The sequence below is a fragment of the Panthera leo genome, chromosome A2 (genome assembly GCF_018350215.1).
Source record: "Panthera leo isolate Ple1 chromosome A2, P.leo_Ple1_pat1.1, whole genome shotgun sequence".
NCBI lineage: Eukaryota > Metazoa > Chordata > Mammalia > Carnivora > Felidae > Panthera > Panthera leo.
The window spans coordinates 7,158,595-7,186,500 of NC_056680.1; the positions used below are offsets into that span (position 1 = coordinate 7,158,595).

General features: G+C 41.0%; 2 protein-coding genes and 1 long non-coding RNA gene across 11 annotated transcripts; 2 read left to right on the forward strand and 1 right to left on the reverse strand.

Annotated features, from left to right (window-relative positions):
• Window positions 1-27,892, forward strand: LOC122213925 (zinc finger protein 177-like). Of its 6 annotated transcripts, XM_042928337.1 has the most exons (8): window positions 1-50; window positions 831-919; window positions 23,054-23,139; window positions 23,335-23,346; window positions 23,770-23,896; window positions 24,345-24,437; window positions 25,136-25,218; window positions 25,738-27,892. In XM_042928337.1, the coding sequence occupies exons 3-8, from the start codon at window positions 23,107-23,109 to the stop codon at window positions 26,839-26,841; spliced, it is 1,452 nt and encodes a 483-aa protein (XP_042784271.1). In that variant the 5' UTR covers window positions 1-50; window positions 831-919; window positions 23,054-23,106; the 3' UTR covers window positions 26,842-27,892. The 6 variants fall into 6 exon arrangements, with proteins under 6 accessions (XP_042784271.1, XP_042784270.1, XP_042784272.1 ...); XM_042928336.1 differs by lacking the exons at window positions 1-50; window positions 831-919 and adding an exon at window positions 1,606-1,690; XM_042928338.1 differs by lacking the exons at window positions 1-50; window positions 831-919 and adding an exon at window positions 1,606-1,690 and having other exon boundaries at window positions 25,741-27,892.
• Window positions 44-6,348, forward strand: LOC122213928 (zinc finger protein 426-like). Of its 3 annotated transcripts, none has more exons than XM_042928348.1 (5): window positions 44-210; window positions 831-919; window positions 1,564-1,690; window positions 2,932-3,013; window positions 3,568-6,348. In XM_042928348.1, the coding sequence occupies exons 1-4, from the start codon at window positions 48-50 to the stop codon at window positions 3,006-3,008; spliced, it is 456 nt and encodes a 151-aa protein (XP_042784282.1). In that variant the 5' UTR covers window positions 44-47; the 3' UTR covers window positions 3,009-3,013; window positions 3,568-6,348. The 3 variants fall into 3 exon arrangements, with proteins under 3 accessions (XP_042784282.1, XP_042784283.1, XP_042784281.1); XM_042928349.1 differs by having other exon boundaries at window positions 3,604-6,348; XM_042928347.1 differs by lacking the exon at window positions 3,568-6,348 and having other exon boundaries at window positions 2,932-3,559.
• LOC122213933 lies at window positions 19,656-20,678 on the reverse strand. 2 transcript variants are annotated; one of them, XR_006199706.1, is made up of 3 exons: window positions 20,537-20,678; window positions 20,322-20,436; window positions 19,656-20,211 (listed from the first exon to the last, which is right to left on the reverse strand). It is a non-coding gene; the product is annotated as an uncharacterized LOC122213933 (long non-coding RNA). The 2 variants fall into 2 exon arrangements; XR_006199705.1 differs by having other exon boundaries at window positions 20,322-20,678.
• Window positions 27,893-27,906: the final 14 nt, after the last annotated feature.

Consider the following 27,906-nt stretch of genomic DNA (forward strand, 5'->3'; position numbering starts at 1 on the left):
GAATAATGCTTCATGATAGCTGAGTGATGCCTGTTGCTTAAAGATTGATGGTACTTGGCGAGAATCCACTGGTACTTAATCAAGAGGAATTGAGATTGACCTCTCCGCTAAATTCAGACACCATCTTGAGGGACTTTGGGAACGAGAAGGGTTCAGTCAGATTTTACTGTCATACCCACAGGATGCCAGCCATTGATCTTTTCTCCTGTGGTAAGTCCTTGTTGATGCTCCTGTCAGAGACTGCTTTAAACTGGCCTGTGAACGGCCTGTCTTGTCAAGGTCTAAGCAGTCTTGTTTCTGTGCTGAGAGAGGGCTTAAGTAGATAAGAACGTCCTGATATCTGAATCCTTAGATTTGGGAAGGAGGGATAAGGATGTGGGAGATGTTCTGCTTAATCAACATGAGATTCTTTTTTTACGTGAGATTCATTATTGTTGGCCAAAGAAAACAACAACTTTGGGGCACCTGGGAGGTCCAACTTCAGCTCAGGTCATAATCTCACGGTTCATGAGTTGAAGCCCCACGTTGGGATTCTCTCTCTTCCTCTCTCTGCCCCTGCCCCACATCTGCTCTCTGTCTCTGTCTCTCTCTCTCTCAAAATAAATAAATAAACTTAGGTAAAGATGTTGTTTTCTTTTCTATCTAAACTTTAAATTTCATTGTCTATAAAATGGGAATATTAAACTCTTCCTCCCAAAGCCCAAACCCTCCTTCTGGTTTCAGATGAGGCAGGCTGCTTAGCATGTGTGTCAACTCTGGAGTGGCTTCTAGGCTTGTGAGTAGAAACTTTGGGTAGCCTGGGTTCTCAGGTTTTATTTCTTCTTCCTAAGGTCATCTTTGTCAAGATTTTTTCTGTCTTCATGAGGAGAAATCAGAGGGAGAAAGGACAGTGACTAGGTGTCTGACAAATTATTCTCAGGTAAGTAGGAAGTTTATTCTTTTATAAAAGTACATGTTCTTCCTGCCAGATAGACATGTTTTTTTCCTAATAGAACACAGAGTTTCTTTGTGCATATAAGGCCTGCATACCCAGCTAAATTTCCTCAAGTTTCAGGATATTTTATGTGATTGACAGATGACATAAGGAGATGATACTATTATCGCAATATCTACTAATTCAGTCCAACTCTCATTCATGTTGATTGTGTGCTCTTGTCTTGCTTTGATACTCTGTGAGGGAGTGGACATGTGTCTTTCAGAATTTGTGCTGTCCCTGGAGGAATGATTCATTCATTGCCAGCATTTATTGTGTCTGTAGTGTACTCAGACCATGGTAAGTCCTGTCATTAGAGAAAAATAAGATTAGAAAAGAGTACAATGTAGCTGTGGTGAGATACCTGCAGTCAGGTGAATGAGGTGCTCTTAAAGCTACATGACTGGATGAGCTCACCAGTGAATATATCCAGGTAGAGAGGAGAATGGGCATGAGGACCATCAAGCCCTGGAAGAGATGATGGGAGGACATGGAAACCTGTCTAAGCTTTGGGTCTCCCATTCTCTTTCTCCAGTGAACATTGGTTTAGATGGCAATTGCTTGATGCCAGAATGTTTGTGATGGTTTAGGATCTGGTGATCCTTGAGGATGTGGCTGTGGAATTCATCCAGGAAGAGTGGACTTTGCTGGATCCAACTCAGAGAAACCTGTACAGAGATGTGATGCTGGAGAACCACAAGAATCTGGTTGCAGTAGGTAAGGCTGGTACCATTTCTTCATTTAGCTTTTTCTGGAAGAAATCTTTCCTTTTTTTTTTTTTATTTAAAGGTAGGCTCCATGCCCATTGTGGGGCTTAAACTCAAGACCCTGCGATCAAGAGTCGCATGCTCTACCGACTAAGCCAGCCAGGCGCCCTTGCTAAACTGTGTCCTAGTGTCTGTGCCGACTACTGGCAATGCAGTGGTAAAAAGAGCAGATGTTGTTTCTGCTCTCACTGACCTTACCTTGAAGTGACTTCCTCTTGAAAACGAAGATCTGTTCATTGTACTGGCCTTATTGTCTGTATGGATTGAAAGGCTTAGGACTTATATACAAGTTTGAGCCTGGGTTTTAGGGGAAAGATCGGCACCTCTTTTGGTGAGCAATGAGGAAGTGTGTGCTTGTATTTTAGTTTCATTTGAAAGTTTATTGGTTTGAAAAAAAAAAAAAAAAGAAAGTTTATTGGTTTGATAAAGTTGGCACAAACATTTTGTTTCTCAACTTCTACCTGACCGTATCTGGTGTCCCTGCAGAGCAGAATCTTGGTCCTGGTTTGTGGAACTATTTGTCATCCCTTGCATGTTCTTCTTACATCAAGTGTCTTCCTCTGAGAGCCAGGTGCTAGCTATGCAGACCTGTTCTGATCTTTCAGGTGGAACAAGAAGGAAAGCTGAGGATAGTGGGAGAAGTTCTGCAAAGTAAGGGAAAAGGGAGATGTGATTCTTTATGAAAAACAACAGGAATCCATGAGAGCTGCAGTCCATTTGGAAATGTTAAACAGGAAGCTTTTGAAGATGGATTTTTCCTGAGAATGCTGGTGCCTTTGGTTTCTGAGGTTCCTTGGGTCCTTCAAACTTCTCTTTAACTTTTCATCTACTTTCTGAACTTCCTTTTGACCTGACAGTAAGATCTATTTCTTCTTTAAATTCTGCATTTAGTTCTTCATTCATTTTCTTTCAGCTTTGTTTTCCTGGTTATGTTTTTCTCTGTTCACCATCAGTCTCCACATGTATAGAATCATTTCTTAGAGAATCACTTACCAATTTGACCAGCACCCTTTTTCAATGCCAAACTCTTAATATAGTCAGACTTTTCAATCTCTGTATGTTCATGTCTTTTTTATTTTGTAATCTATATTAAGTCAGTCTTTGAAAGTAAATAGGCATTGGTCTTTATTTTTAACTTCTTTCCATCATTTATTCCTCCAAGACCTTAATTTTTTTTTAATCTTATTTCAGATTGGGAGATTTGTCTTAATACCAAATGGTCAGCACCTCAGCAGAATATTTTGCAGGGGAAAACACCCAATGGGTAGAAATGGTGAGATTCACAGTGTGTAATTCCTTGCCTTCCACAACAGTGGAAGTTTGGAAATTCCATAAGATAGAAAAGCAGCACAAAACCATAACAGACACTTGGGGCTAGTGTTATTCATCCTAAATGAAACCGTTTCTCATAGAGTCTCTGAGCATTATGAATTTGACAAGTACTTTAAACACTCCCCAAAATACATTCACACATTGTTAGCTCAATATTTCATATATAGAATTCAGATAAAGTTTTTGAAAAGTAATTTCATCTTGATCAATTATCAGCTAAATGCTATAAGAATCCCTGTGAAAGTAAAGACTACAAAAGGAAAAAAAAAGACTGCAAAAGAACTGTTTAGCAGAATGGTCTCTTCATTCTGCTTGAAAGCACTCAGGTCTGGAACAATGCATTACATACAGTGAAAATGGAAGAGAAAACAAAAAACTTTAGTCATACTGATTGGTTTCCTCTATAGTATAACAATTCAAGGCAGAGGGGAGGATCTCTGAATGTAATAAAGCTGGAAAACTTTTATAAGACCTCACCAATCTGTTCATCAACAGGAGAGAAACACATCTCACCAATCTGTTCATCAACAGGAGAGAAACACATTGGAGAGGAATTGTTTAACCATTGGGAAGAAACCTTGAGTGAACACTGCTGCTTTAAGACTTACAAGAGAGCTCACAATAGAAAGAAAACTTGTGTGATCAGTGTGTAAAAGCCTTTACAAAGAACTCTGCCTTTAATCCATACAACAAAACTGATAATGGAGAGAACCCTCCTAACTGTAATCAGTGTGAAACACCTTAAGCTAAAATGCACATCTGGTTCACAGGAAACCTTGTACTCCAAAGAAACCTTATAAATGCACTGTCAGAAAGGAATTCCTTCTTCCTCACACCTTAGAGAATGTGTAAGAATTCATAGTGGAGAGAGGCCATATGCCTTTAAGAAATGTGGGAAAGCTATTTATCATTCTACAAGCCTTTTTGTACATGTGCAGATTCGCAATAGAAAAAAGGTCCTATAAATCTAAAGAATGTCGGAAAACCTTTAGTTGATCTTCATATCTTATTCAACATTTAAGAACTCAAAATGAATTAATGCCTGTGGAATGTAAGAAATTTGAGAAAGCTTTTTCTTGTTCCCTAGGTCTTGCTAAGCGTGTACAATTTTATACTAGAGAGTAACATTATGTTTGCAAAGAGTGTAGTAAAGAGTTTACTTGTTTATCAAAACTGAATACTCACATGCGAATTCACACTGGAGAAAAACCACAAGTGTAGTAAATGTGAGAAAACCTTCACTGATTCTTCAGGTCTTAAAAAACACAGAGGAACTTACACTGGAGAGAAGCCTTATCAATGTGAGGAATGTGCAGAAGCTTTTGTTAGGTCATCACACCTTACTGTACATATAAGAACTCACACTGGTGAGAAGCCTTATCAATGTAAGGAATGTGGGAAAGAAAGCCTTTAGTAACTCATCTTGCTTTGAAAATCCCATGCAAACTCACCCTGAAATGAAACCCTAAGATTGTAAGCAGTGTGGGAAAGCCTTTAAATTCACAGTGTAGAAAGACATTTTGAACGTGAGGAATGTGGGAAATCATTTAGATATTCCTCATACGTTAGTCAACATGAAAGAACACATACTGGAGAGAAGCCATATGAATGTAAAAAATGTGGGAGAGCCTTCACTATTTCATCAGGCCTTACAGTACACGTGAGAACTCACACTGGTGAACGACCTTTTGAATGTAAGGAATGTGGGAAAGCCTTTACTCAACCCACATATCTTATTTGACATTTAAGAACTCACAGTGGGGAAAAGCTATATATAGATGAGGAATGTTTAGTACTTCATGCCTTCCTAAACGCATAAGAATTCACACTTGAGAGAAGCTTATGCTTGCAGAGAATGTGGGAAAGCCTTAAATACTTTCTCTTTTTAACTTGTACTAATTCATTATAAAGGTAACCTTATTATGAGGAATATAGGAAGCCTTTAGCTCTGTCTTGTATTTTACTGTTCAGCTATGATTTCACAGTTGTGAAAAATCTTATAAATGTAAGAAGGGTAGGGGGTTTTTTTTTGTGTTTTTTTTTGTTTTGTTTTTTTAGTTTTATCCTTCATTTGGGGGAAATATGAAAGCACACATTTGGTTTGAAAATGTGTGCACACATTTGAAAGCACACATAGGATTTGAAGAGATCCTATGACTGAAAGAGATACAGGAATGTCTTTGATCTTTGTTATTAGGAAACAACTCACACTGGACAGGAATGGTAAATTATAAATGTAGGGAATGTGGAAAAAGGCTTTGTTAATTTTATTTTACATGTAGTAAGTCATGTTAGATTATGAATGTAAAAGCAATACTTTCAGTAAATAACTTACATATATTTTTATAAAAATTGAAATCCTAAAAGGGTTTTTAAAATGAAAAGCCTTTGCTACAAAGGGTTTTTAAACAAAATCTAAAAGTATAAAAGTTTTGGTATAGAGTACAAATTTTCACTTACTGCATATAAGAAAATTGATACTTGAAAAGAAAACCAAGGAAAGCATTTTTATTTAAATGAGTTGCCTTTCTATGTGTATGTCTTTTTCAAAGTAGACCCACAGTTTTAAAGACTAATGATGTTGAACATCTTTTCATGTACTTATCATCCATTTATTGTTGATCAAGTGTATGTTCAATATCTTTTTTCTTGTTAGAGTCTTTGGTTATTAAGTTTGGTTTTCTTAACAGGTTTATTGAGGTATAATTGCCATGCAACAGATTGCACACATTTTAAGTGTACAGTTTAAGTTTTAATGCATGCACATATCCATGAAACCATCAGTTGTTTTCCTGTACACTAACAATGAACAAATAGAATTTGAAATTGCAAACACAATACTGTTTACACAACAAAATATGTACTAGATCTCTCTAGATCTAGAGGAATACCGCAAAATTCTGATGAACAAAATCAAAGAACTGAATGAATGGAGAGACATTTAATGTTCATGGATATACTCAGTAATTGTCAAGGTGTTTGTTCTTCCCAATCTCACTGATGGGTTCAATCCAGACAAAATTCCAGCAACTTATTTTGTGGGTATTGACAAGCTGATTCTGATGTTTATATGAAGAAGCAAAAGACCCAGAATAGCTAAAACAGCATTGAAAGAGAAGAACAAAGTTGGAGGACTGAAACTGCCTGCCTTCAAGACTTACTATAAACCTTGGGGCAGCTGGCTGCCTCAGTAAGAAGAATGTGATCTTGGGGTCGTGAGTTTGAGCCCCACGTTGGGTGTAGAGATTACCTAAGATTAAAAAGCTAGATTTACTATAAAGCTACATTAATTAAAACAGTGTGGTATTGATAAAAGAATAGATCAATGGAACAGAACAGAGAGCTCAGATAGGCCACATAAATAGTCAACTGATCTCTGACAGAGGAGCAAAGGCAGTGGAATGGAGTAAAGATAATTCTTTCCAACATATGGTGCTGGAACAACCAGAAATCCACATGCAAAACCATGAATCTTTGCAGTCTATATTTATAAAGATTAATTCAAGATGCATTATAGACCTAAGTAGAAAACCACAAAACTATGAACTCCTAGAAGATAACATAGGAGAAAACCTGGATGTCCTTGGGTGTGGCAGTCCTTTTTAAATATAACACCAAGATAAATAAATAAACAAATAAATAAAACACCAAAGGCATGATCCATAAAAAGAAATAATTGATAAACTGGACTTTATTAAAATTTAATATGCTCTGTGAAAGACATTGTCAAGCAAGTGAGAAGATGCACAGGTTGGGAGAAAATATTTGCAAAAGACGTATTTGGGTAAAGGACTGTTATCCAAAGTGTACAAAGAATATTAAAACAACAGTGAGAAAATAACCTATTAATAATTGGTCAAAGATCTTAACAGACACTTCTCCACAGAACATGTACAGATGGCAAATGAGCATTTATGAAAAGAGGCTCCACACCATATGTCACCAGAAAAATACAAGTTAAAAGGAGATCCCACTACACATCTATGAGAATGGCCAAAATCTGGAACACTAACAGCGACAAATGCTTTGCTGGTGGGAATACAAAATCATACAGCCAGTTTGGAACAGTTTGGTGGTTTCTTATAAAACTAAACATACTCTTACCAAATGATCCAGTATCTAGGGTCCTTGGTATTTCCCCAGAGAAGTTGAAAACTTCTGTCCGTTCAGAAACCAGCACATGCATGGTGTTGGGTTTTTTTTTGTTGTTTTGTTTGGTCATGGATGTTTATAGCAGTTCTATTCCTAATTGCCAGAACTTCAGTAGGCAAATGAATATCTTCAGTAGGTAAATAAACAAACTGGTGCATCCAGACAATGGAATATCCAGCATTTGAAAGGAATGAACTATCAGGATTTGGAAAGACCTGGACGCACCTTTCATACACGTTACTAAATGAAAGAAGCCAATCTGGAAAGGTTATATCCTTTATCATTCCAACTCTGTGACATCCTGGAAAAGGCAAACTTGGAGATCAGTGGTTGTCAAGAGTGGAGGGAGGTGGCTGGGGGTATGAATGGGCAAAGCACCTGGGATTTTGAAGGCAGTGAAAATACCTTGTATGATGCTATAGTGGTGAATATGTCATTCTATATTTGTCGAAACCATAGAATGCACACCAAAAGTAAACCCCAGGGGACTGTGCCTGATTATGACATGTCAATGTTGGCTCATCAGTTGTAACAAATTAACCACTCAGGTATGAGATGTTAGTAATGGTAGAGGTTATGCATGTGTGGGGGCAGGGGTATATGGGAAATCTGCATACCTTGCCCAATTTCACTGAACCTAAAACTTGTTTAAAAAAAAAAAGTCTTGAAGTGAATAGAGATCTTGAACCCCCAAACTGTGGGCAGGGAGCAAGATGAAATAGGTCTCTAAAACTACTCAGTTAAAGATATGGTCCTACAGGAAAGCAAGTATGATTCAGGTAGCAGAACTCTGCAAAGAATCATTGCTGTGGCTCAGTAGTGCCCCTTAAGGAAAAGGCAAGATGTTCCTGTTTGACTTTCAGAATTGCTATGGACCATTGGCTGCAGTGGGTCTTCCATTCTTCCCACCCACCTACCCCCTTTCTTTCTATGATAAGCAGCCAGCATTTTATTATTTTTTTAAGTTTATTTAGTATTTTTTTCAGTCTTCTCTTCACCCAGTGGGGCTCCCAACTCCCGACCCCAAGATCAAGAGTCATGTGCTCTTCCAACTGAGTTAGCCAGGTGCCTCCCACCCATTTCTTAATATGAATATCTCTTCTGATTATCCTTTCCTTCTCTCACAATTATATGTTGAGTGTGTGGGAAGTAAATAACTTGTCTCTTTACTTCACAAATCTCCAAATTGAGAATAACATACTCAAGCCAAACCTTTTAAAATAGCCTTTTCCAGATTGGCCCTGACTTGGATGTTAAGATCCTGGACATAGAACTTGAGTCTGATACTATAGGCACAAGATTTTGGCATGGTTTTAATAGGCAATGACTATTGTATGTGTGGAGGTACATAAAAAATTTGTGGCAGATTGATGGTTTTAAAACATGGCCCCCAAATTCTTTGACATTGTTGCCTTCCCTTGACTTTTACCTAGAGGAGTACAGTATAAATGATGCCGTATAATTTCCGAGTCTAGGCCATAAGGGGCCATGCAATTCCCTCCTGGTTATCTTCACGTGTTCTCTTTTGGGATACTCCCAGTTAGTATTCTTTCCTTGGAAACAAGGAGTTATGCTGTAACGTGGAGGGGCTACATGGAGATGCTTCTCTCAGCAGTCCAGCTGCTCTCAGCCTTCTAGCCATTTCAAGGAAGGCACCAGATGCATGTATGAGTCCCCAGATGACTCCAGCCCTTGGCTTGAGCTGTGTGAGTCTTCCCAGGTAAGGAAGGCCCTGGTCATTGTAGGGCAGAGACAAGCCATTCATTCATTCCCACTGCATCTTGTCCAAATTCCTGACCTATGAACTGTGAAAGTAACAGAGTGGTGGTGGTTCCACACCAGCACTTTTCAAACTTTTTGACTTCAGGACTCCTTTACACTCTAAAATTGAGCATCTTTATTTTATGGGCATTGTATCTATGAGTATTTGACATATTAGAAAATAAGACATGTTTTAAATTTTTATAACTAATTTCACAGTGTACCTAACATTTATGAATAACTTTTTCAAAATGATAACAAATGTGAGAAGTGAGAGTCTCTTCTTGTCCAAACTTCAGTGAGGGTCCTGAACCTTCTCCTAGGTCCATCTGTGCACTTCCTTGTAAAATCCAATTATAGCAAGAACCATGCTAACTCAGCAAGAGTTCCCCATTCTCCATTAACGAGCATTCTTGATACCTAGTTGGGTTCCTCATCCTCCACCGTCCTTCAGGTGATTTCTAATCACCCTGGCCTGTCTTCGGCAAAGATTCTGTTAGGTCAGTTCAGCCAGAATCCCCCTTATCCCTGATCTTTTCTCAATAATTTTCCACCCACTGACCTGTGTATCCTGTTCCTTGGCTGTAAGTTCCAACTTACCCATGCTGTATTCAGACTTAAGCCCAATCACTCCCCCTCCCCCTCACTGCAAAATCTTGTTGCAGTGGTCCCTATACCTGTCTCAATGGCGGAAAAAGTCCACTTTACCATCTTTAACAGGTGTCTTTAAGTATTTTTTCTTCCTTGCCAGATGAGTGACAACTTTTACAAAAAAATTTTATAAATCATTTTGCCTAGCTTAATGACAACTGGAGTCTCGTACCTGCTTCTGAATTAAATTTTTTCCCGTAAGTTGTTTCGGATGAAGTATATATAGAAAATTCGGTTTCAGTGAGATATAGAATTGGAAAAAAGAAGTATTTTCAGATAATTTTGGATATTTGATACTTCACCGAAACTCAACTAATGTAGTTTCTTAAAGATTAGTTGCACTGTGGAGTATGAAGTTCTGTCAGTGAATTCTTCCCATTCTGTTACATTCAAGTCCATTGATTTTTCTTGTATTTTGAATCGATATTTTACCCATGCACGACCTTGTGCCATCATGTGTTAGTCATATGGGAAATAGTTCACTACATTATGCATATTTTTCAAATGTTGGCCTATTTTATTATCCAGCATCAAGCATCATACACTAATACAATTATTGGTCATAGCAGAAAGGTTTGTCAATGTTAAGAAACAGCCAACATCATGGTCCCAGGTATATATTTTCTAAATTTTCTGTCGCCTCAAGGACATTTTTAAGGAAAACTGGATTTTTTATTTCTCATGAATATGTGGCAATAAGGAATACAGTGTGGCACTTGCTGCTACTGTCTTGATTTCTGCTAAGGTGCCAGCACTTTTACCCACCATTGCTTTTATATCATCAATATAAATGTCAACATGATGAAAAGGTAAATAATAGAACTATTTTAACAATAGGCTTGGCCTCACAAACTGAAAGTGTCTGGGGTCCCTCAGCAGGCTGGCAACCACATTTTGAGAACCGCTATTATGTATGACCATGTTTGGAGTGGTTTGTTATACTGCAGAAATAACTATAACAGCCTTAACTCTCTTCTTCATTATTAGTCTCTTCAGTGGTCTAAACTATTAACTGGGAAAATCCAGGGTTCCAGTGTGCTTCAGAAATTGGCTTTCTTTTTGCCCAAGTAGAGTATGTGTGTTAAGGGCTCAGACTGGAGCCTGACTAGAGCTGGAGTGTGGGTCCTGTCCCTTGTTGCTTTTGAGCTGTGTGTTTGGGGTACTTCCTTAGCCTCTCCTAAGCCCCATTTCCATTTGTTAAATGAGATCATTAATACGTCAGATGCTTTTGTTGCTAAATGCCACAGAAACAGATTTCTAACAGTCTTGACTTAAAAGGGCTGGTGAGAGCTCACAGTTATTTTGCACTTACTGTATGCCCTGAAAGCTTTCCATGGATTGAGTCACTTCATCACAGCTCTCTGAGGGAGCCTCTGTTCTTACTCTGTTTTATGTGATTTATATGACATGAAGTATCCTCTATCATTTCTGTTGGATTCTAGTTCAGTGTTTCACTTTAAACCATGCAGTTTTTAGAGCTAACAGGAACCCTAGTCACTGATTCCAGGCTTTGTGGCCTCATCCAGAATTAACAATAGCCAAATTGTGTTCCTCCAGGTTCTGTATTACAAGTGGACAGATTTTCAGAATTTTGTGTTCCTCTGGGCAGAGAACTCACAATTAGAACACAGGTATCTCCACACAGAAACCCATTGTTGATGTTGCAGCTGACCCAGAACTGCCAGCAGAACTGAATCTGCCCTTGCTTTCAAGATGTGGCCAACAACTGATTGTAAAGAATGTGAAACACGCATTTTGATGAAAGTGAATAGTTAGGACAGTAGACAGTCGTAGGCTGGGTCTTGACAGGAATGAAGACAAGCCCGTGGTTTTGCAGCTGTGAATGAATAATTTTTATGAGTTTTTTTAATAGTTTTAATAATTTTTATCTCCCTATTTTTACTCCTCCCATTTATTTCCCCTCTCTTATTGTGGAAATTACACAGCAAATTTCATCCATTTGATTTCACATCATGTACAGTCTTTTTGTTGTTTTTCTAAGTTTATTTATTTTGAGAGAGAGAGACAATGTGAGTGGGGGAGAGGCAGAGAGCAAGGAGGAGAGAATCCCAAGCAAGGCTCCCCTCTGTCAGCACAGAGCCCGATGTGGGTCTCCATCTCTATGAAACTGTGAGATCATGACCTGAGCCTAAACCAAGAGTCGGACCCTCAACCAACTGAGCCACCCACACGTCCCTATACAGTCTTGTTAGACATCAAATATTTCAGAATATGAGTATGACAATAATTAAGGACATGATTTTATTATTATTAAATAAGGACATTATTATTATTATTATTATTAAGCCACTTACTCACTAGATCCCAAGATAAACCTGAAAACTCCCCCCAGTGGTTGGTCACAGAGATCTATTAAGTCAGAGTAAAATCATATCAGAACAAGACTGACCTTTTTGCTTCTTAGTAGTTGTTCAGATTTAGAGCCACAAAAACTCCAGGAGAAATAAAAGGGATGTATATTTTCTCCTTTGTTTTGCCACTAGTAACAGTACAAATGATTTAATTTCAGGTAATCCCAGTTATATGTGTTGATTTTTCAGAAATCTCCAGAAAATGAAAAATTTGTTACTGTCATCAAGAGTACATCTGTCTACTATAAAAAAAACTTAGCATTTGACAAGGGAAGGTAGATAATTTTAAAGTATACATGAGCATTTAATGAAGCCAGAAGTTTTAGTTTTGGAATCCTGAAATCCCTCAGGTTTAGTTTCTGGAAATTTGTATTGAAATACGTCTCCGTTCTTACCCCATATGTGGTACAATGATCTTGGTATTAGTGGTGAGAGGGACTTCTTTTTTTTTTTTTAATGTTTGTTTATTTATTTGAGAGAGAGTGAACAGAGGAGGGGCAGCACTGACAGCAGAGAGCCCAATGCAGGGCTCGAACCCAGGAACCGCAAGATCATGACCTGAGCCAAAGTTGGATGCTTAACCGACTGAGCCACTGAGGTATTTTTGTTTTTTAAACAAAAATTCTGGGGCGCCTGGGTGGCTCAGTTGAGCGTCCGACTTCAGTTCAGGACATGATCTCCCAGCTCGTGAGTTCGAGCCCCATGTCGGGCTCTGTGCTGACAGCTCGGAGCCTGGAGTCTGCTTCGGATTCTGTGTCTCCCTCTCTCTCTGCCCCTAACCCACTCGCATTCTGTCTCTCTCAAAAATAAATAAACGTTGAAAAAAAAATTTTTTAAGAAAATTCTAAAGTAGGAATTTTTTTTTTTTATCTGAAAATTTGGTCAGTAATAATGCACAGATTGGAAATGCAGAGGTTTCTAATCAAAGAAGAGTTACCCATTGAGATTGAGGGCTTGTTTTCAATTTGAGGTCTTATTTTTTTTGTTTTGTTTTGTTTTTTTTAAAGAGATCAAAGATTCTAGGCAAATGCATGGCAAAGTGTTCCTGGATTTGTAGGAGCCTATGGTGGCTTGGTATAAATGTAGTTATTCTAACATGACTTTTACAAATGCTTGCGAGGAAATCTCCAGCATTTCTACACTGCTTACCCCAAACCTAACTGGACTGTCAAAGCCCATAAGGTTCCCAGTAAGAGAAGCCTATGTCATTAGTTCTCAAATGAGATTCATACAAATGGGAAATTCATATCTGGTGCAGTAGTTTGATGCCAACCCCATTCATGTCCCCAGGTTCTGCTTGGCACTTTGAAGGCATCTTGTGTGGGTTCCCTCCACTTACCTTTGACATAAAAATTGGTGCAACACCCCACACCCACTCCCCTGCCCCAAATGTTTGCATCCATGGGAGGTGGGGTCAGCCCTTTGGTAGTCTTTTGAGTAGAAGAACATTGAGGTGAGGGTCCAGGATTGTTCACTGTAGCAGAAGGGAGCAGAGCAGGCAGTGAGAAGAGACATTCCACTGTCCGAACTGTCTGAATTTCTGGACCATTTGGTTCTCTGGAATTTCCTTCCTCCCCCCCCCCCCCGCCCCCCCTCAGAAACAGTGAAATCAAGGAATCCGATTTCATTAGCTGTATGTTTATGAATAAACAGCCTGACCTCTGCATCTGCAGGTGCACCTTTGTCACGACCTCTAGAAATGAGAGGTCCTGGGTTTCCAGTGCAGTGCATAAACACAGATGGTCAGGATAGAGTTATTGGCCAAAGCTGTGTGTTGGCGGGGAGCCCATGAGGGCTAGGGCATTTTACTTCTGTCACAAAATATTCTTTGTCCACAGAACAAAGCCAAGAATCAGTGATCAGTAAATGTGTGTAAGCATCCTCATAGTTCACCTAACAGTACCGTGTCTTGCTGTGCTCATTATGTAGTGAAGAAAAGAACCTAGCCTCTTCAAAATCTTTTTTTTTTGGGGGGGGGGGGTGGAATGTAGGTTGAAATTTTTCCGTTTTTTAAAAGATTTAAAAGCTTTTGAAGTTTAAATAATCTCTATACCCACCAAGGTGCTTGACTTTACAACTTCGAGATTGAGTCACATGCTCCACTGACTGAGCCTGCCAGGCTCCAGAAAACTTCCCATTTTAAAAACATGGTTCTGATCTGTAAACTTAATATTAGTAATAGAGTCCCTGGCACTTAAAGGGCCTTCAGTTTACTGGCAGGTATTTTCTGGAGCTGGTCTGCCTGAGAAGCACAGCCCACCAGGAGGTATTGAGATTTCTTTTAACCACAGATCTCCACTTCTAGGTACCACCATTAAATAATATTAACAATGGTCCTCTTCATTATTCCTAAATCCTTCTGTGTCCAGGCAGATGTTTTATTCATGGGGGTGTCAAGAAAAGGCTCAACAAGGGGCTATGGAGGTTTTTATAAATCCTGAGTTTGGAGTGTCTAAATGTAGTAATAACCCCAAAGCACCTTAAAAATGTATCCTTTTCTCTACTACCAGATTGGGATTTTTTTACTTTTAAGTGTTTATTATTTTTGAAAGAGCACAAGCATGAGAGGGCCAGAAAGTGGGTGACAGAGGATCTGAAATGGGCCTGACTACAGTGAACCCTATGTGGGGTTTGAATTCATGAACCCCGAGATCATGACCTCAGCTGAAGATGCTCAACCAAGTGAGCCACCCAGTGCCCCAGGATTTTCACTTTTAGATCATAGTCTCGGATTATGCAGATTTAAATCAATCCTCAGTCCTCACGCCCCTGAGAAAATACCATTTCTTAGGGTTGTAAAGCACTGATTGAGACCCAAAGTTTACAGGGTTCTTTTAAGTCTAGTTTTAAGATACATGCTTTTAAATGTTTATTTTTGAGAATGGGGGGAGAGGCGGAGAGCTATGGAGACAGCTTGTTATGTATCCTGCACCTGAGAATAATGCTGTATTAGAAAGGGGTCATACACTGCCCAGGGCCTGACACTTCAGGAAGTGTTTCTGGTATATGCTGTGTGCACTCTGTTGTTGCATTTTGGCTGCTCTTTCCCATTGGTCTTCCTCTGCATAGCTCCTCCTTGCTTGGAGTGGGGAGTGTTTGGACCTTTACCTAGGTGTGCTTTGATTCTTTGTTAGAATAAGCTGGGGGGGGGGGGGGGGAGAGGGGGGAGGCAGGGAGGGGAGGAAAGCCTGATCCCAACAAGAGAAAAGGAAAGGGAATAAAGAAAAACAAATAGAGAATCAAAAACCTGTAAGACTGATTCCAAAGAAAAAGGGGAGGGGGGGGAGGGGAGAAAGGAAATGAAAATTCAAGCCTGATCCAAAAAAGAAAGAAAAGGAAATGAAACAAACAAGAAACCCTGAGCCTGATTCCAAAAGAAAAAAAAGAAGAAAGAAAAAAAGTAAGCCCAGGGGCTCCTGGATGGCTCAGTAGGTTGAGCGTCTGACTTTGGCTCAGGTCATGATCTCACACTCCGTGAGTTCGAGCCCTGCGTCGGGCTCGTGCTGACAGCTCAGCCTGGAGCCTGTTTAAGATTCTGTGTCTCTTTCTGTCTCTGATCCTCCCCTGTTCAAGCTTTGTCTCTCTCTGTCTCGATAAATAAATAAATAAACAAACAAACAAACGTACGTACGTTAAAAAGAATTCTGTGTGTCTCTCTCTGCCCCTCCCCCACTCACTCTGCCTGCCCCTCTCTCTCTCTCTCTCTCTCTCAAAAATAAACATTAAAAAAAAAAAAGAAAAGAAAAAAAGTAAGCCTGGTCCTATTTCCACCAGAACTGCAGGTGTCATTTTGAAGCACTTGATTTTCAGTACACTTGGTGCATGCAGGGTGCTTGCCATGCTGGTCTGATGTAGGAGAGTCCCACTGCGTTGGCTCAGCGTCAGTCTTGGCCCAGTAAATAAGCAGTTGCCGGGCCCAGGGGGATGGAGTTTGGTGTAAGCAGGGCCCACCTCCACTGGGGGCCGCTTTGCTGCCCTCCGAAGTCCCACCCTGCTGGTGTTGGGGGTAAATGGCGCCACCCCAATCTCATCCCTGAACAGAGGATCTCACAGCCTCCGCTGTTCAGGCAGCCCTCACAGAATAGCAAGGGCAGTCAGCTTGCCCTGCGCCACAGCTCTCCTGCTTTTTTTCTTTGGCGTGACTGGCATTCAGAACTCGAAGTCTTAAAGGACCCAGCACCACACGGATCCACTCCCCTCTTCTGGTGTAGAACCTCTCCACGCTCTGCCTGAAGTCCTCTGTCCCTGAATAATAGTACCATGTCTGCTGCCTGCACAGTGCATAGAATCTGTGATGTAGCACCACTAAAATCAGCAAAGGTTAGGGGCATCTGGGTGGCTGAGTCGGTTGAGTGACTGACTTCAGCCTAGGTCATGATCTAGCCATTCCTGAGTTCAAGCCCCGCATCAGGCTCTGTGCTGACAGCTCAGAGCCTGCAGCCTGCTTTGGATTCTGTCTCCCTCTCTCTCTCTCAAAAATAAATAAACATTTAAAAAATAATAAATAATAATTAATTAAAATCAGCAAAGGTTAAATTTCCTCAGGGCGTGCCCCTGTCCCCCGCAATGAAAGGCCTTTTGCTGCCGCCTGTGGGGTCTTTTGTCCTTGAGGATAAGTATGCTACGAGTATGCCAGGAAAGGAAATGTTCTTTCCCAGTCTGCCCCCAAATCACTACCCTATGCTGTGCACTCCGGGGGGCCAGCTCCCTCTCCCTAGGAGCACGCACCCCAGCTCCACTCTGAAGAAAGTTGCACACTTCCAAAACCTCAGAATGTGAGCTCCAAACACTGTTTGCAAAAAAAAAAAACCAAAAACCTGTGACTGTCAGTACTAATTGCTCCCCAGTCTGTGGTCCACAGAGGTTTTCCTCTTGTGCGAACGGATGCTGCACTCTCTTAGCCCCTCTCTCTTTCTCCATCTTGTCTCTCCAGGGAAAGGGTTCCCTCCCTCTCCACCGCACCAATTTTTCCTCTCCCCCATTTCACTTCCATGCACCTCACACCTGCCATACTGTCTCCCCCAGCTGTGGAGATCCTTCTGCCAGTCTGCAGATTGATTTCCTGGGTGTTCCAACTGATCTGACCTGAATACAACTGTGATTGAGGGACAAGGAAAGCCCCGGATTCCCCTACTTCTCCACCATCTTAACTCTTCCCCCCATATTGTTTTTGAAGTATATATCACTTTGGTTTTTGTTCATCCCCCTCTCCTTTCTCCTTTTTATTTTCTTTTTAATTCCATTGACTTAGTGGAGATACTAAGTCATTTGTCCTTAAAATGTTCTCCATTATGTATTTGGCTGATACCGTGTCTTTGTGTTTAACTTGTTGATCCCTATATTTCCTGTTAAAAGTAGCTAGTCTAGAAGCTTGACTAGATTCAGGCTTGATGTCATAAATTTGCTCTTAAACTAACGGAGATGTTTTAACTGGATTTAGGATTCTAAGTTGATGGTTATTTTTTCTTGGCACAGTGAGGGTACTGTCCTGCTCTTGTGTGACATCCATTACTGCTGTTGGAACTGGGTCGTCGCTTGTTTTTCCTTTTTGGATGATCTTTGTTTTCCCCTGGCTGCTCTTAAGGTGGTGGTGGGCAAAAAACTAAACACCAAAGAAGAAAAAAATTATAATGAATCTAGGTGTGGATTTCTTTTTATTCATCCAGCTTGGAATTTATTGTGCTTTCAGAATCTAAAGGTTAGTGTCGTTTACTAATACTAGGAAATTTGTAGCTAGTTTCTCAGCAAACGGTGCTAACAAAGTTCTAATCTGGTTAGAACTTTGCATTGAGTTTCTTTCTGACTTCATGAGTATGTTTTTCCTTTCCAGAAGTTGTATTAGCTTTCTTAAATTGCTTGACCATCTTTATAACATCTTACTCCATATTCATCCGAGTTTCTCTTAATTTAACAGTTTTTTATATTCCCTGTCTAAAAAGTTGAATATCTGAAGTAGTATTTTTTGCCTTTACTTCCTGCTGCCTGTGTTTTTGGCTGCTTTTCTTTCATGGTACATTGTGTATTTGCATTTATAACATTTTAAAGTGTGGCTTTCTCAATTTACTTAGAACTTTATGCGAGGGAATTTTTTGAGGCTTGGCTTGAAGTTGAGTTTTCCAGAGATAAGTCCATTTGCTCATACGAATTGCAATTAGTGTGGCAATGCCACCTAGGACCCTCTTGAAATGAAATTATGCTTTTTTAAAAAAATTGTTTAATGTTTATTTATTTTTGAGAGAGACAGACAGAATAGGAGCAGAGAGGGGCAGAGACAGAGAGAGGGAAACACAGAACTCAAAGCAAGCTCTGGGCTCCAGGCTCCAGGCTCCAGGCTCCACACTGTCAGCACAGAGCCCAACACAGGGCTCAAACTCACAAACTGTGAGATCATGACCTGAGCCGAAGTCGGATGCTTAACTGACTGAGCCACCCAGGCGCCCTCGAAATGAAATTATTCTTGATGTTTTCTGGACTACATGAAGAATGTGAATTTGGACTAAAACCTAAGATTTGCTTTTGCTACTGAATCTGATGCCAGGGTCTAGACAGGTGCACATCCTCAATGTCCCTTTCTGCATGGAAGTTTTTTTTCTTTTCCTTAAAAGTTTTAATTATGGACTTTCAAACATACTCAGGAGTCAAGAGTGCTATGATAAAATCTCCCTGTACTCATCACTTATCTTCAGTGATTACCAGTGCTTGCCATTCTTATAATGTCTGTTCCTCCCTTTGTATATTATTACTGAGTTTTATTTTCCTGTTAGAACAAATATCAGACATCATATCATTTTGCCCATAATTTGAGTTGTCTCTCTAATAGAAAAGGACGTGTAGGGCGCCTGGGTGGCTTAGTTGGTTAAGCATCCAGCTCTTCTTTTCAGCTCAGGTCATGATCTCACGGTTGGTGGGATCAATCCCTGCATCGGGCCCTGTCCCGACAGCACTGAGCCTGCTTGGGATTTTCTCTCTCCCTCTCTCTGACCCTCCCCTGCTCATGTTCGCTTGCTCGCTCTCTCTCTCTCTCTCTCAAAATAAATAAACATTAAAGAAATAATAATAATAATGGGGCACCTGGGTGGCGTAGTTGGTTAAGCATCCAACTCTTGGTTTCAGTTTAGGTCATGACCTCACAGTTGATGACTTCAAGCCCTGCGTCAGGCTCTGTGCTGACAGTGCAGGGAGTGCTGACTCCCTCTCTCTCTGCTTCTTTCTGCCTCTCTCTCTCTCTCCAAATAAATAAATGAACTTTAAAATTTTTAAATAATAATAATAAAGTAAAAGGAAAGGACAGCATGAGGACATAACTACCTAACCCGGTTTGGGGCTAAACGAGGAAGGGAGAGCTGTTACAGATCAAGAGACTAAGGAGGCAATCCACTAATAAAAATAAATGTTTAACAGAAGTTTTTAGCATTGTCACAATACCGTTATCACACTCCCTAAATGAACATTTCTTGATACTTTCAGTGGTCTTTGGCTACAAGTAGTTACACAGGTTGGGTCTATCACTCCTTGCAGCAAGGCAGAATGCACAGCGTTGTGCACCGGGGGACCTCTCAGTCCAAGGGTGTTAGACCTCCAGGGTGTGAGCTCGTGGCAGGTGCTCTTGGTGGAGGGTTCCGGATTAGATGTTGTCAGGAAGTGAGGGCAATTCTGCAATCGAATTTATTAGTAAAGCTTACCAAGAAGGAGGGAAAATAAACCAGGGGTGAAGCTGTAATTGATAAGGAAGCAGCGTTGTTCATTTTGGCCAGAAAGGGGGGATGCTGAGTCATTTCTGAGGCTTAGATAATGTTCTGTGTTCAGACATGACTACAGAACAGCCCTGTTGTGTCTTCGTATGCCGTGGTCAGAGTGGCCGTGTCTGCTGTTGCTGTTCTGTGACGTCGTTCATGTTCAATAGGAGAACACACAGGCCTCGCTGATGGTCCCAGGGCTGCTCCTGGATGTCAGGGGCTGCTTTTCTCTTTGCCAGTATCATCTAATACCCAGTCTGTGTTCAGTTCCCCCGGAATGTCTCAAAGTGTGTTTCTGCAGTTGGTGTTGTTGGAATCGAGATGGAAGGTCCACACGCTTCTGTGAGCTGTTACAAGTCCTTCCTGTCTGTCCCCCAGACTGGGTTTGGCTGCTTGTATCTTCGTGATATCATCTTATATCTTCATGATGTTAACATATCCCCTCAGACTCTTTCTTCTGTAAACTGCTAATTAGATGAAAGGATTTGTCAGGGGTTTTTTTTTGTTTGTTTTTTTGTTTTTGGCAGAAGTACTTTATAGATGGTGCTGTTTCTTTTTACATCATACCAGAACTTACCTGCTATCCAGACATCGTCTTTGTGATGTTAAGATTTATCACTTGGTTCCAGTGTCAGCTTGATCCTTCCTTGATAAAGGTTCCCAGCTTATCTATACAGTCTCCAGTTATCCCCCTAGTTAATAAGACTCCTCATTAATTACAAAAGGAGAAAATGGTAACTTCATAGAAAAACCTGTGGCATGCCACCTTAACCAACTGACCATAGTTCTCACCTATAATGAGACAGACTGGCACCTAAGGCCTCCTGAGGTGGCACGCTGAGGACACTCATCAGTCAGGTAGTCCTTCATCCAAAACTGAACTTCCTGGGGTGCCTGGGTGGCTCAGTCGGTTGAGCGTCTGACTTCAGCTCAGGTCATGATCTCACAGCTCATGAGTTCGAGACCCGCATCAGGCTCTGTGCTGACAGCTCAGAGCCTGGAGCCTGTTTCAGATTCTGTGCCTCCCTCTCTCTCTGCCCCAACCCACTCGCATTCTGTCTCTGTCAGTCTCAAAAATAAATAAACATCAAAAATTAAAAAACAAAACAAAACTGAACTTCCTGAATCTAATCATGAGAAAACATCAGAAAAGCCAAAACTGAGGTGGAGTCCGTCAAACATCGGACCTGGACTCTTTGTATCTTGAAAGATGAAGAAAGGCTGAGGGATGGGTCCCGATTAAAGAAGCATAAAGAACCATGGTTTGAGGGCATGATGCCGTATGGGAAATTTAAAAAGTGATTGCTGGAGGGGCACCCAGCTGGCTCAGTCAGTTGAGCGGCCAACTCTTGATTTCAGCCCAGCTCATGATCTCACAGTTCATGAGATCGAGCCCCACTGCGCTGTGCCTGCTTTGGATTCTCTGTCGCCCTCTCTCTCTGCCCCTCCCCCCCAATAAATAAATACACTTTTAAAAAGGTGATTGCTGGAGCACCTGGGTGGCTATCAGTTAAGTGTCCGGCCTAGGCTCCGGTCATGAGCTCACGGTTCGTGAGTTCAAGCCCCACGTTGGGCTTTGTAATGACAGCTCAGAGCCTGAAGCCAGCTTTGGATTCTGTGTCTCCTTCTCTGTCTCTGCCCTACCCCTGCTTGCACTCTGTCTCTCTCTGTCTCTCAAAAATGAATAAACATTAAAAAAACTGAACAACAAAAAAAATGATTGCTATAAAGGATATTGCTGGACCAGTTAGTGATATTCTGCATAGAGAGCGTATAATATTAAATCCATGTTTAAATGTTCCTGATTTTGATCACTGTGGTTATGTTAGAGAATGTCCAAGTTCCTGGGCCACTCTGAAGTATGTAGGAGAAAAGGGTCATGGAATCTGATATTTCTTCTCGAATAGATTCTTCTCAATAACATTCTTGCTGAAGCACAGAGGAAATCGGGGGGGGAGGGTGTGGGGGAGAGAAGACAAATTTTAATGGCAAAGAATCTGTGGAAGTCTATCATATTCACACAGATCTTTCTTCCTTTTAGTTTTAACATATTTTCAAAATTGAAAACTATAAGCAAACATCCCCACTCTCTTTTCCCCTAATAATTGAGTAACCACTGATTGTTATTGCTTAGATTCATTAATTTACTATTGGTTGCAAATGGTGACTTTCTGACTCTAGCATTTTCTTTATAATAAACAAAGCTTATAAAGCATGTACAATTCTTGTATAAAGAAGAACTCTTCCCCATCACAACAACTTAGCAGTCGTAAACTATTGTTCATAAAGGAGAGAGAGAGACACATGCTTGATTCTTGCCTCTCATGAATTTTCAGAATTATGACTTGATATCCTGGCCTTCTCCAATACTGACCATTAAGGTTTTTTTTAAATATCATTATGAACTCATGATTTTGTTTTACATTTGATGATTTCAATTGACTGCAGTCATTATTTATTAAATTGTTCTTTTCTTTTTTAAGATTTTATTTTTTTGAGTAATCTGTACACCCAGCATGGGGCTCAAACTCACAACCCTGAGATCAAGAGTCACATGCTCTTCTGACTGAGCCAGCCGGGGGCCCCTAAATTATTCCATCTTAAGCCAAGGAGAGCTCCTTTAAGTTTTCTCCTGTGTATTTTTGACACAACTCCATTAGTCTTTGCTGGGATTCTTACTTTCTGCTATAAGATGTTCCAGACTTGGGGCACCTGGGTGGCTCAGTCGGTTAAGCGTCCGACTTCAGCTCAGGTCATGATCTCGCAGTTTGTGAGTTCGAGCCCTGCATCAGGCTCCATGCTGACAGCTCAGAGCCTGGAGCCTGCTTCAGATTCTTTGTCTCTCTTTCTCTGCCCCTTCCCTATTCATACTCTGTCTGTCCCTCTCTCTCTCAAATAAATAAGTAAATAAACATTAAAAAAAATAACTTAAAAAAGATGTTCCAGACTCACCTTGAACACTTCACATTCTGCACTGGACTCAGCTATTTCTCAAATGAGCCTTGGTTTCTTTCATGGGCAAGTGACATTTAGAGGCATTCTGGAACTAGTGGGGGCTCATTGCTCCTTGCAATGCCTATTGGCCCTAGACATTTTTAGGAGTTTGGCCCAGAAAAAAGTTTAAAAAGAAAAAGAACATATTAGATTTCTAATTCCTAGTTGTTCTTGGATAGGGAGATAAAATCTTAAGGTGAACTGTACTGTGTGTGTGGGTGTGTGGTCCCTCTGAAGCTAGTATGAGGAAGCTTCTAGGTTGTAAGCGTTGAATATCTGTCAAGCCTAGACTTTCATGGCTTCTGTCTTCTCTAGGTCGGCTTGCTCAGAACCCTGTCTGGTGACGAGGGAGACACACAAGAGGAAGAATGGCTGCAGGATTGCTGACCACCTGGTCACAGGTATATAGGAAATTATTCTGTTTCAAAGAAAAAAATGCTGTTTCCAAAGGATACGTGTCTTGCCCACAACCCACAGCTTCCAGCGGGCTGGCCTCAGGCTTTCCCGGTTTTTTGGGCGTCTCAGAACGAGAGAAAGAATGCCTTTGGAAAGGCTTCGATTACTACAACATTTGTAAATTTTTTGTTTTTTTCCAGATATTCCTCCAGGTTGAGTATTCGTTCCATATTCTGTTGGGTGCTATGAAGGAAAAGAGATTTTTCACTAGGAAAATCATTCATTCATTTTCCAAGTATTTTTCTCCTCCTGCAGTATGGTCAGTCTGTACTGGATCTTGACTAAGACTGGAAGGGTCCTCACAACCTACTAGGTGGAAATATCGGGTCAACTATGTATTAGAAAAGCTGCTAAAAGCTTGAGTCTGGATGAGGTGGTCCAGGCAAAGAGAGCAAAAGAGGAGAGTTCCAAGAACTGAGCCTTGGGGTAGATAACAAGAGACCTTCAGAGCACAACTGCACTTCCCAAGCAGTGCGCTGGTCTCCTTCCCCGGTCCTGGCAGCCTCCCCCACCATTCTTTTGCTACATAGTTAGAAATGGGCCTTGGCTGAGCCCGAATGTGTGCGATGTTTCAGGATTCAGTGACCTTTGAGGAAGTGGCGGTGGATTTCTCCCAGGAGGAGTGGGCACTTCTGGACCCTACTCAGAAAATCCTATACAGAGACGTGATGCTGGAGAACTACAGGAACCTGGCCTCTGTGGGTGAGACTGGCCTCCTTCCTTCATTTTTCCATTTCTTCATGCAGCAGGTAGTCCTTCATCACACACCGTGTTCTGGGTTTTGTGAAAAGAACGGCAGTACACAGTCAACACGAAATGAGTGGCCCCTGCTCTTGTGGGAATCTCGTGGCTTCCAGTAAAAATGCATTGATTTCATTTTCAGTATTATTACAACATTTAGGTAATTGCAGTGTGTATTTGTTCTTGGGTTTGGGTGTCAAGGGTCTGTTCCATGTGGACAGGGCGTTATGTAGGTGTTTGTCTGGGGGACCTTGTGGAAAGGCTTGGATCTGATTCCTTTGTCACTCCTGAGGTGGTACTTGCCTGGCTTCAGAATCCTTTAGTATCAAAGTATTGGAACCACTTTTGTGGACAGACTTCTTGTCTCCTTCACAGTCCTCCCACCTCATGTGTCTTTCTCTACGAGCAGGGTACCCTCTCTGCAAGCACAGTCTGATCACTGAGGTGGGGCAGGAAGCACTGAGCACAGAGGAGAGAGGAATGCTCCAAGGTACCTGTATAGGTGAGTCCCAGGCAGAAGGGAGTCATTGTGTGGAGCAGCCATAGCTGATGTGGGATGGTCCTTTTAGGAATGTCGATTTGTGTTGACAACACGGAGGCCATTATTTGAACTTTCCCTCTTTGACCGTCTCTCCCCTCATTCATATCTTCGTGTGGTCTCAGAGAAAAAACTGGGTTTTTTTTTCTTCTTTTTTTTAATATTTCTTTTTGAGAGAGCATAAGCAGGGGAGGGCCAGAGAGAGAAGGAGAGAGAGGATCCAGAGCGGGGCTTCGGGGCTCAAACTCATGAACCGTGAGATCATGACCTGTACCAGAGTCAGACAGTCAACCAACTAAGCCACCCAGGCGCCCTGAGAAAAATACTGTTTTAATTCCTCTGTAAATTTTACTTTTCTTTGAATACTTTCTGTGCCATTCTCCCTACTTTGCTTTCCAGATAATACACTCTCCTATTGTCTCAAACCTCCAGAATCCTTTCTAAGTAAAACACTTCCCATTCCATTGCTCATTCCTATCAATGGCATCTTCTCAAAGAGCCAAGTTCCTAGAATAATTTCTCTGGTCATGGGTTACGTCTTCTGTTTCACATTTCCTCTCTATATTTAGTGTTATTGAAAACACATCCATGGGGCTCCTGTGTCCGTTCTTCTGTTATCCCTATTTTTTTATCCCAATAGTTATAAAAATTTTCAATTTCAGGCTTGGATATTCAACTGAAATCAAAAGATGCATTTCCTGTACAGAATGTTCCTAGAGAAAAAACTTGCAATGACATAAAGACGGTAAGATGCACTAGGAATGATTCCTGGTCTTTTACAGGAGAAGTCTGTGAATGTCATGGAGTTAAAGCCCTAGCTTCCAAATGAGGAGAGACAGTGAGGCAGGTGGCATTCACTCACCATAAAGCTGTCTCAGGAAAGTATTCCTGAATCTCATAAAATTAGAGGAATCTCTAAACTTGGCTCAACATTTGCTGTTTCACAGAGAATGCCAAAAAGTAAACATTTATTTAAATATGATTCCATTGTGAAGTATTTAATACATAATTAATTCAGTCTTTACTCATTATTGGCAAAACTCCATATTTAGGATGTCCTTTATTAGGGATGATGGAGTCCTGGGTTGGAGCTGATTCAACTTGAAAGAATAGAGCAAAAAAAATTCCCATGCGTGCACTGAAAAATAGTAAAAATGTCAGTCGTGATCGTGTGTTTCCTGTGTATGGCCAAATCCACTTGGAAGAGAATTCCCATGAATGTAAAGAAAGTGAGGAAATATTTACTTACTTACTCCTTGTTCAGCAGGTACCAACTCAACCCAGCAAGAAACCCTTGGAATTTGATCGTTGTGGAAAATTCTTCAGAAAGAACTGTCACTTGATGTGTACAAGACATTGCAAGGGAGAGAAATGCCACAAATATAAGGATAATGGGAAAGACCTTGGCCACCCCTCAGTTCCTAGGAGTCATGTAAGTACTCACAGTGGAGAGAAGACCTTTAAGGATTGTGGCAAAGCTTTCAATCAAGAGTCCTCCCTTAGGAAACACTTAAGGACTGTCACAGGAGAGAAACCTCATGAGTGTAACCAGTGTCTTTTGTCCCTCAGCATACACTCTTCCTTTCCAGTATATGACCAGATACCTACTGGAAAGAAGCTCTGTGAATGCAGTGATTATAGAGAAAGAGCTTTGCTTAGCACCCACCAAAAACTGTGTACTGTGGAGGAAAGCTCAGAACATAATGAGCGTGGGAAAGTGTTCGCTGGCCCCTTGTCCCTTCAGAAATGTGTGAGACCTCACACTGGAGAGAAGCCTTATGAATGCAGTGATTGTGGGAAAGCCTTCATTTTTCAGTCTTCCCTTAAAAAACATGTGAGATCTCACACTGGAGAGAAACCTTATGAGTGTAATCACTGCGGAAAGTCCTTCAGCCAGAGCTCCCATCTTAATGTGCACAGAAGGACTCACACTGGAGAGAAACCCTATGACTGTAAGGAATGTGGCAAGGCTTTCACTGTTCCTTCATCCCTTCAGAAGCACATGAGAACCCACACCGGAGAGAAACCCTACGAATGCAGTGACTGTGGGAAGGCCTTCATTGATCAGTCATCCCTTAAGAAACATACACGATCTCACACTGGAGAGAAACCTTACGAGTGTAGTCAGTGTGGAAAATCCTTCAGCACGGGCTCTTACCTCATTGTGCACAAGAGAACTCACACTGGAGAGAAAACCTATGAGTGTAAAGAATGTGGGAAGGCCTTTAGGAATTCCTCTTGCCTGAGGGTGCATGTGAGAACTCATACAGGAGAGAAGCCCTATAAATGTACTCAGTGTGGAAAAGCATTCAGCACCAGCACTAACCTTATAATGCACAAGCGAATACACACTGGGCCGAAAGTATGAATGAAATAACTACAGGAAAGCCTTTACTGATCCTTGACACTTCATTCCTCATTGTAGAAGTCACAGTGGAGAGCAGCCCTGTTGTGACCAATGTAGAAAGCCTCCAGGCACAATTCCTGACTTCCTGGGACCAATCTTACAAATGTTCTGGGTCTGTGATTGTCTTTATCAGCGAGTGTTTCATCCTGAAAGAGCGACACCATGTTAAGTATTAAAGGTTATAGGGTGCTCTGTAGTCCCCTTAATCTACGTCACAGAAGTGTTGATAAATGTTTTCACCGTAATTTACTACTAAATGTTTTCCAGTCCTCATCAAGATGTCTTGGACCTATAGTTTATTTAGAAATGTATTTTTTAATGTGAAGACTCCATGCATATGTTATTTTTGATAGATTTCTAACTTAATTGCATTATACACAAAATGCATGGTCTTCATGATACAGATTCTGTATGACAGATTCAAACAGAAAATTGTTGGAGACTTTCTGTGTGGGCTGATGTGTCAGATACAATGAGTTGCTATCCCCAGATCTATTCCACCCTTCTTTTCCTAAAGTAACAAACTATATAATTGTATTCAAGTTGGCAGTGTGGACAGTTTTTTAAGGACTCATCTCCCAACTTCTTTGCCACTTTGCCCATAAGCCCATAGTTCTGGCCTGTGAGAAATAGAGGTCACTGCTTGTGGGTTCTAGAAAAGCTCATGGAAATGGGAATGTCTCCTCTGGAATTTTCTCTCTACCATTTGCCCTCTATTCTGTCTCTTCTTTCCTAGAAGATAGACCAAGAGGATGACAGTCAGAGGCTACTGATGATATGTCAGGGATATATACAGTATTATTTGTCTGTACTAACCCTGGATTGCCTATTTCTGGACTTCCTGTAACACAAGAAAAAATAAATTCCTAACTGGTTTAAACCACTCTGGAGGGAAGATTCTGTTAAAACGGATTTCAGTTAACTAATAAATTTCAATGACAGAGTGCGAGCAGGGAGGGGAAGAGAGAGAGGGAGACACATCATCTGAAGCAGGTTCCAGGCTATGAGCTGTCAGCACAGAGCCCA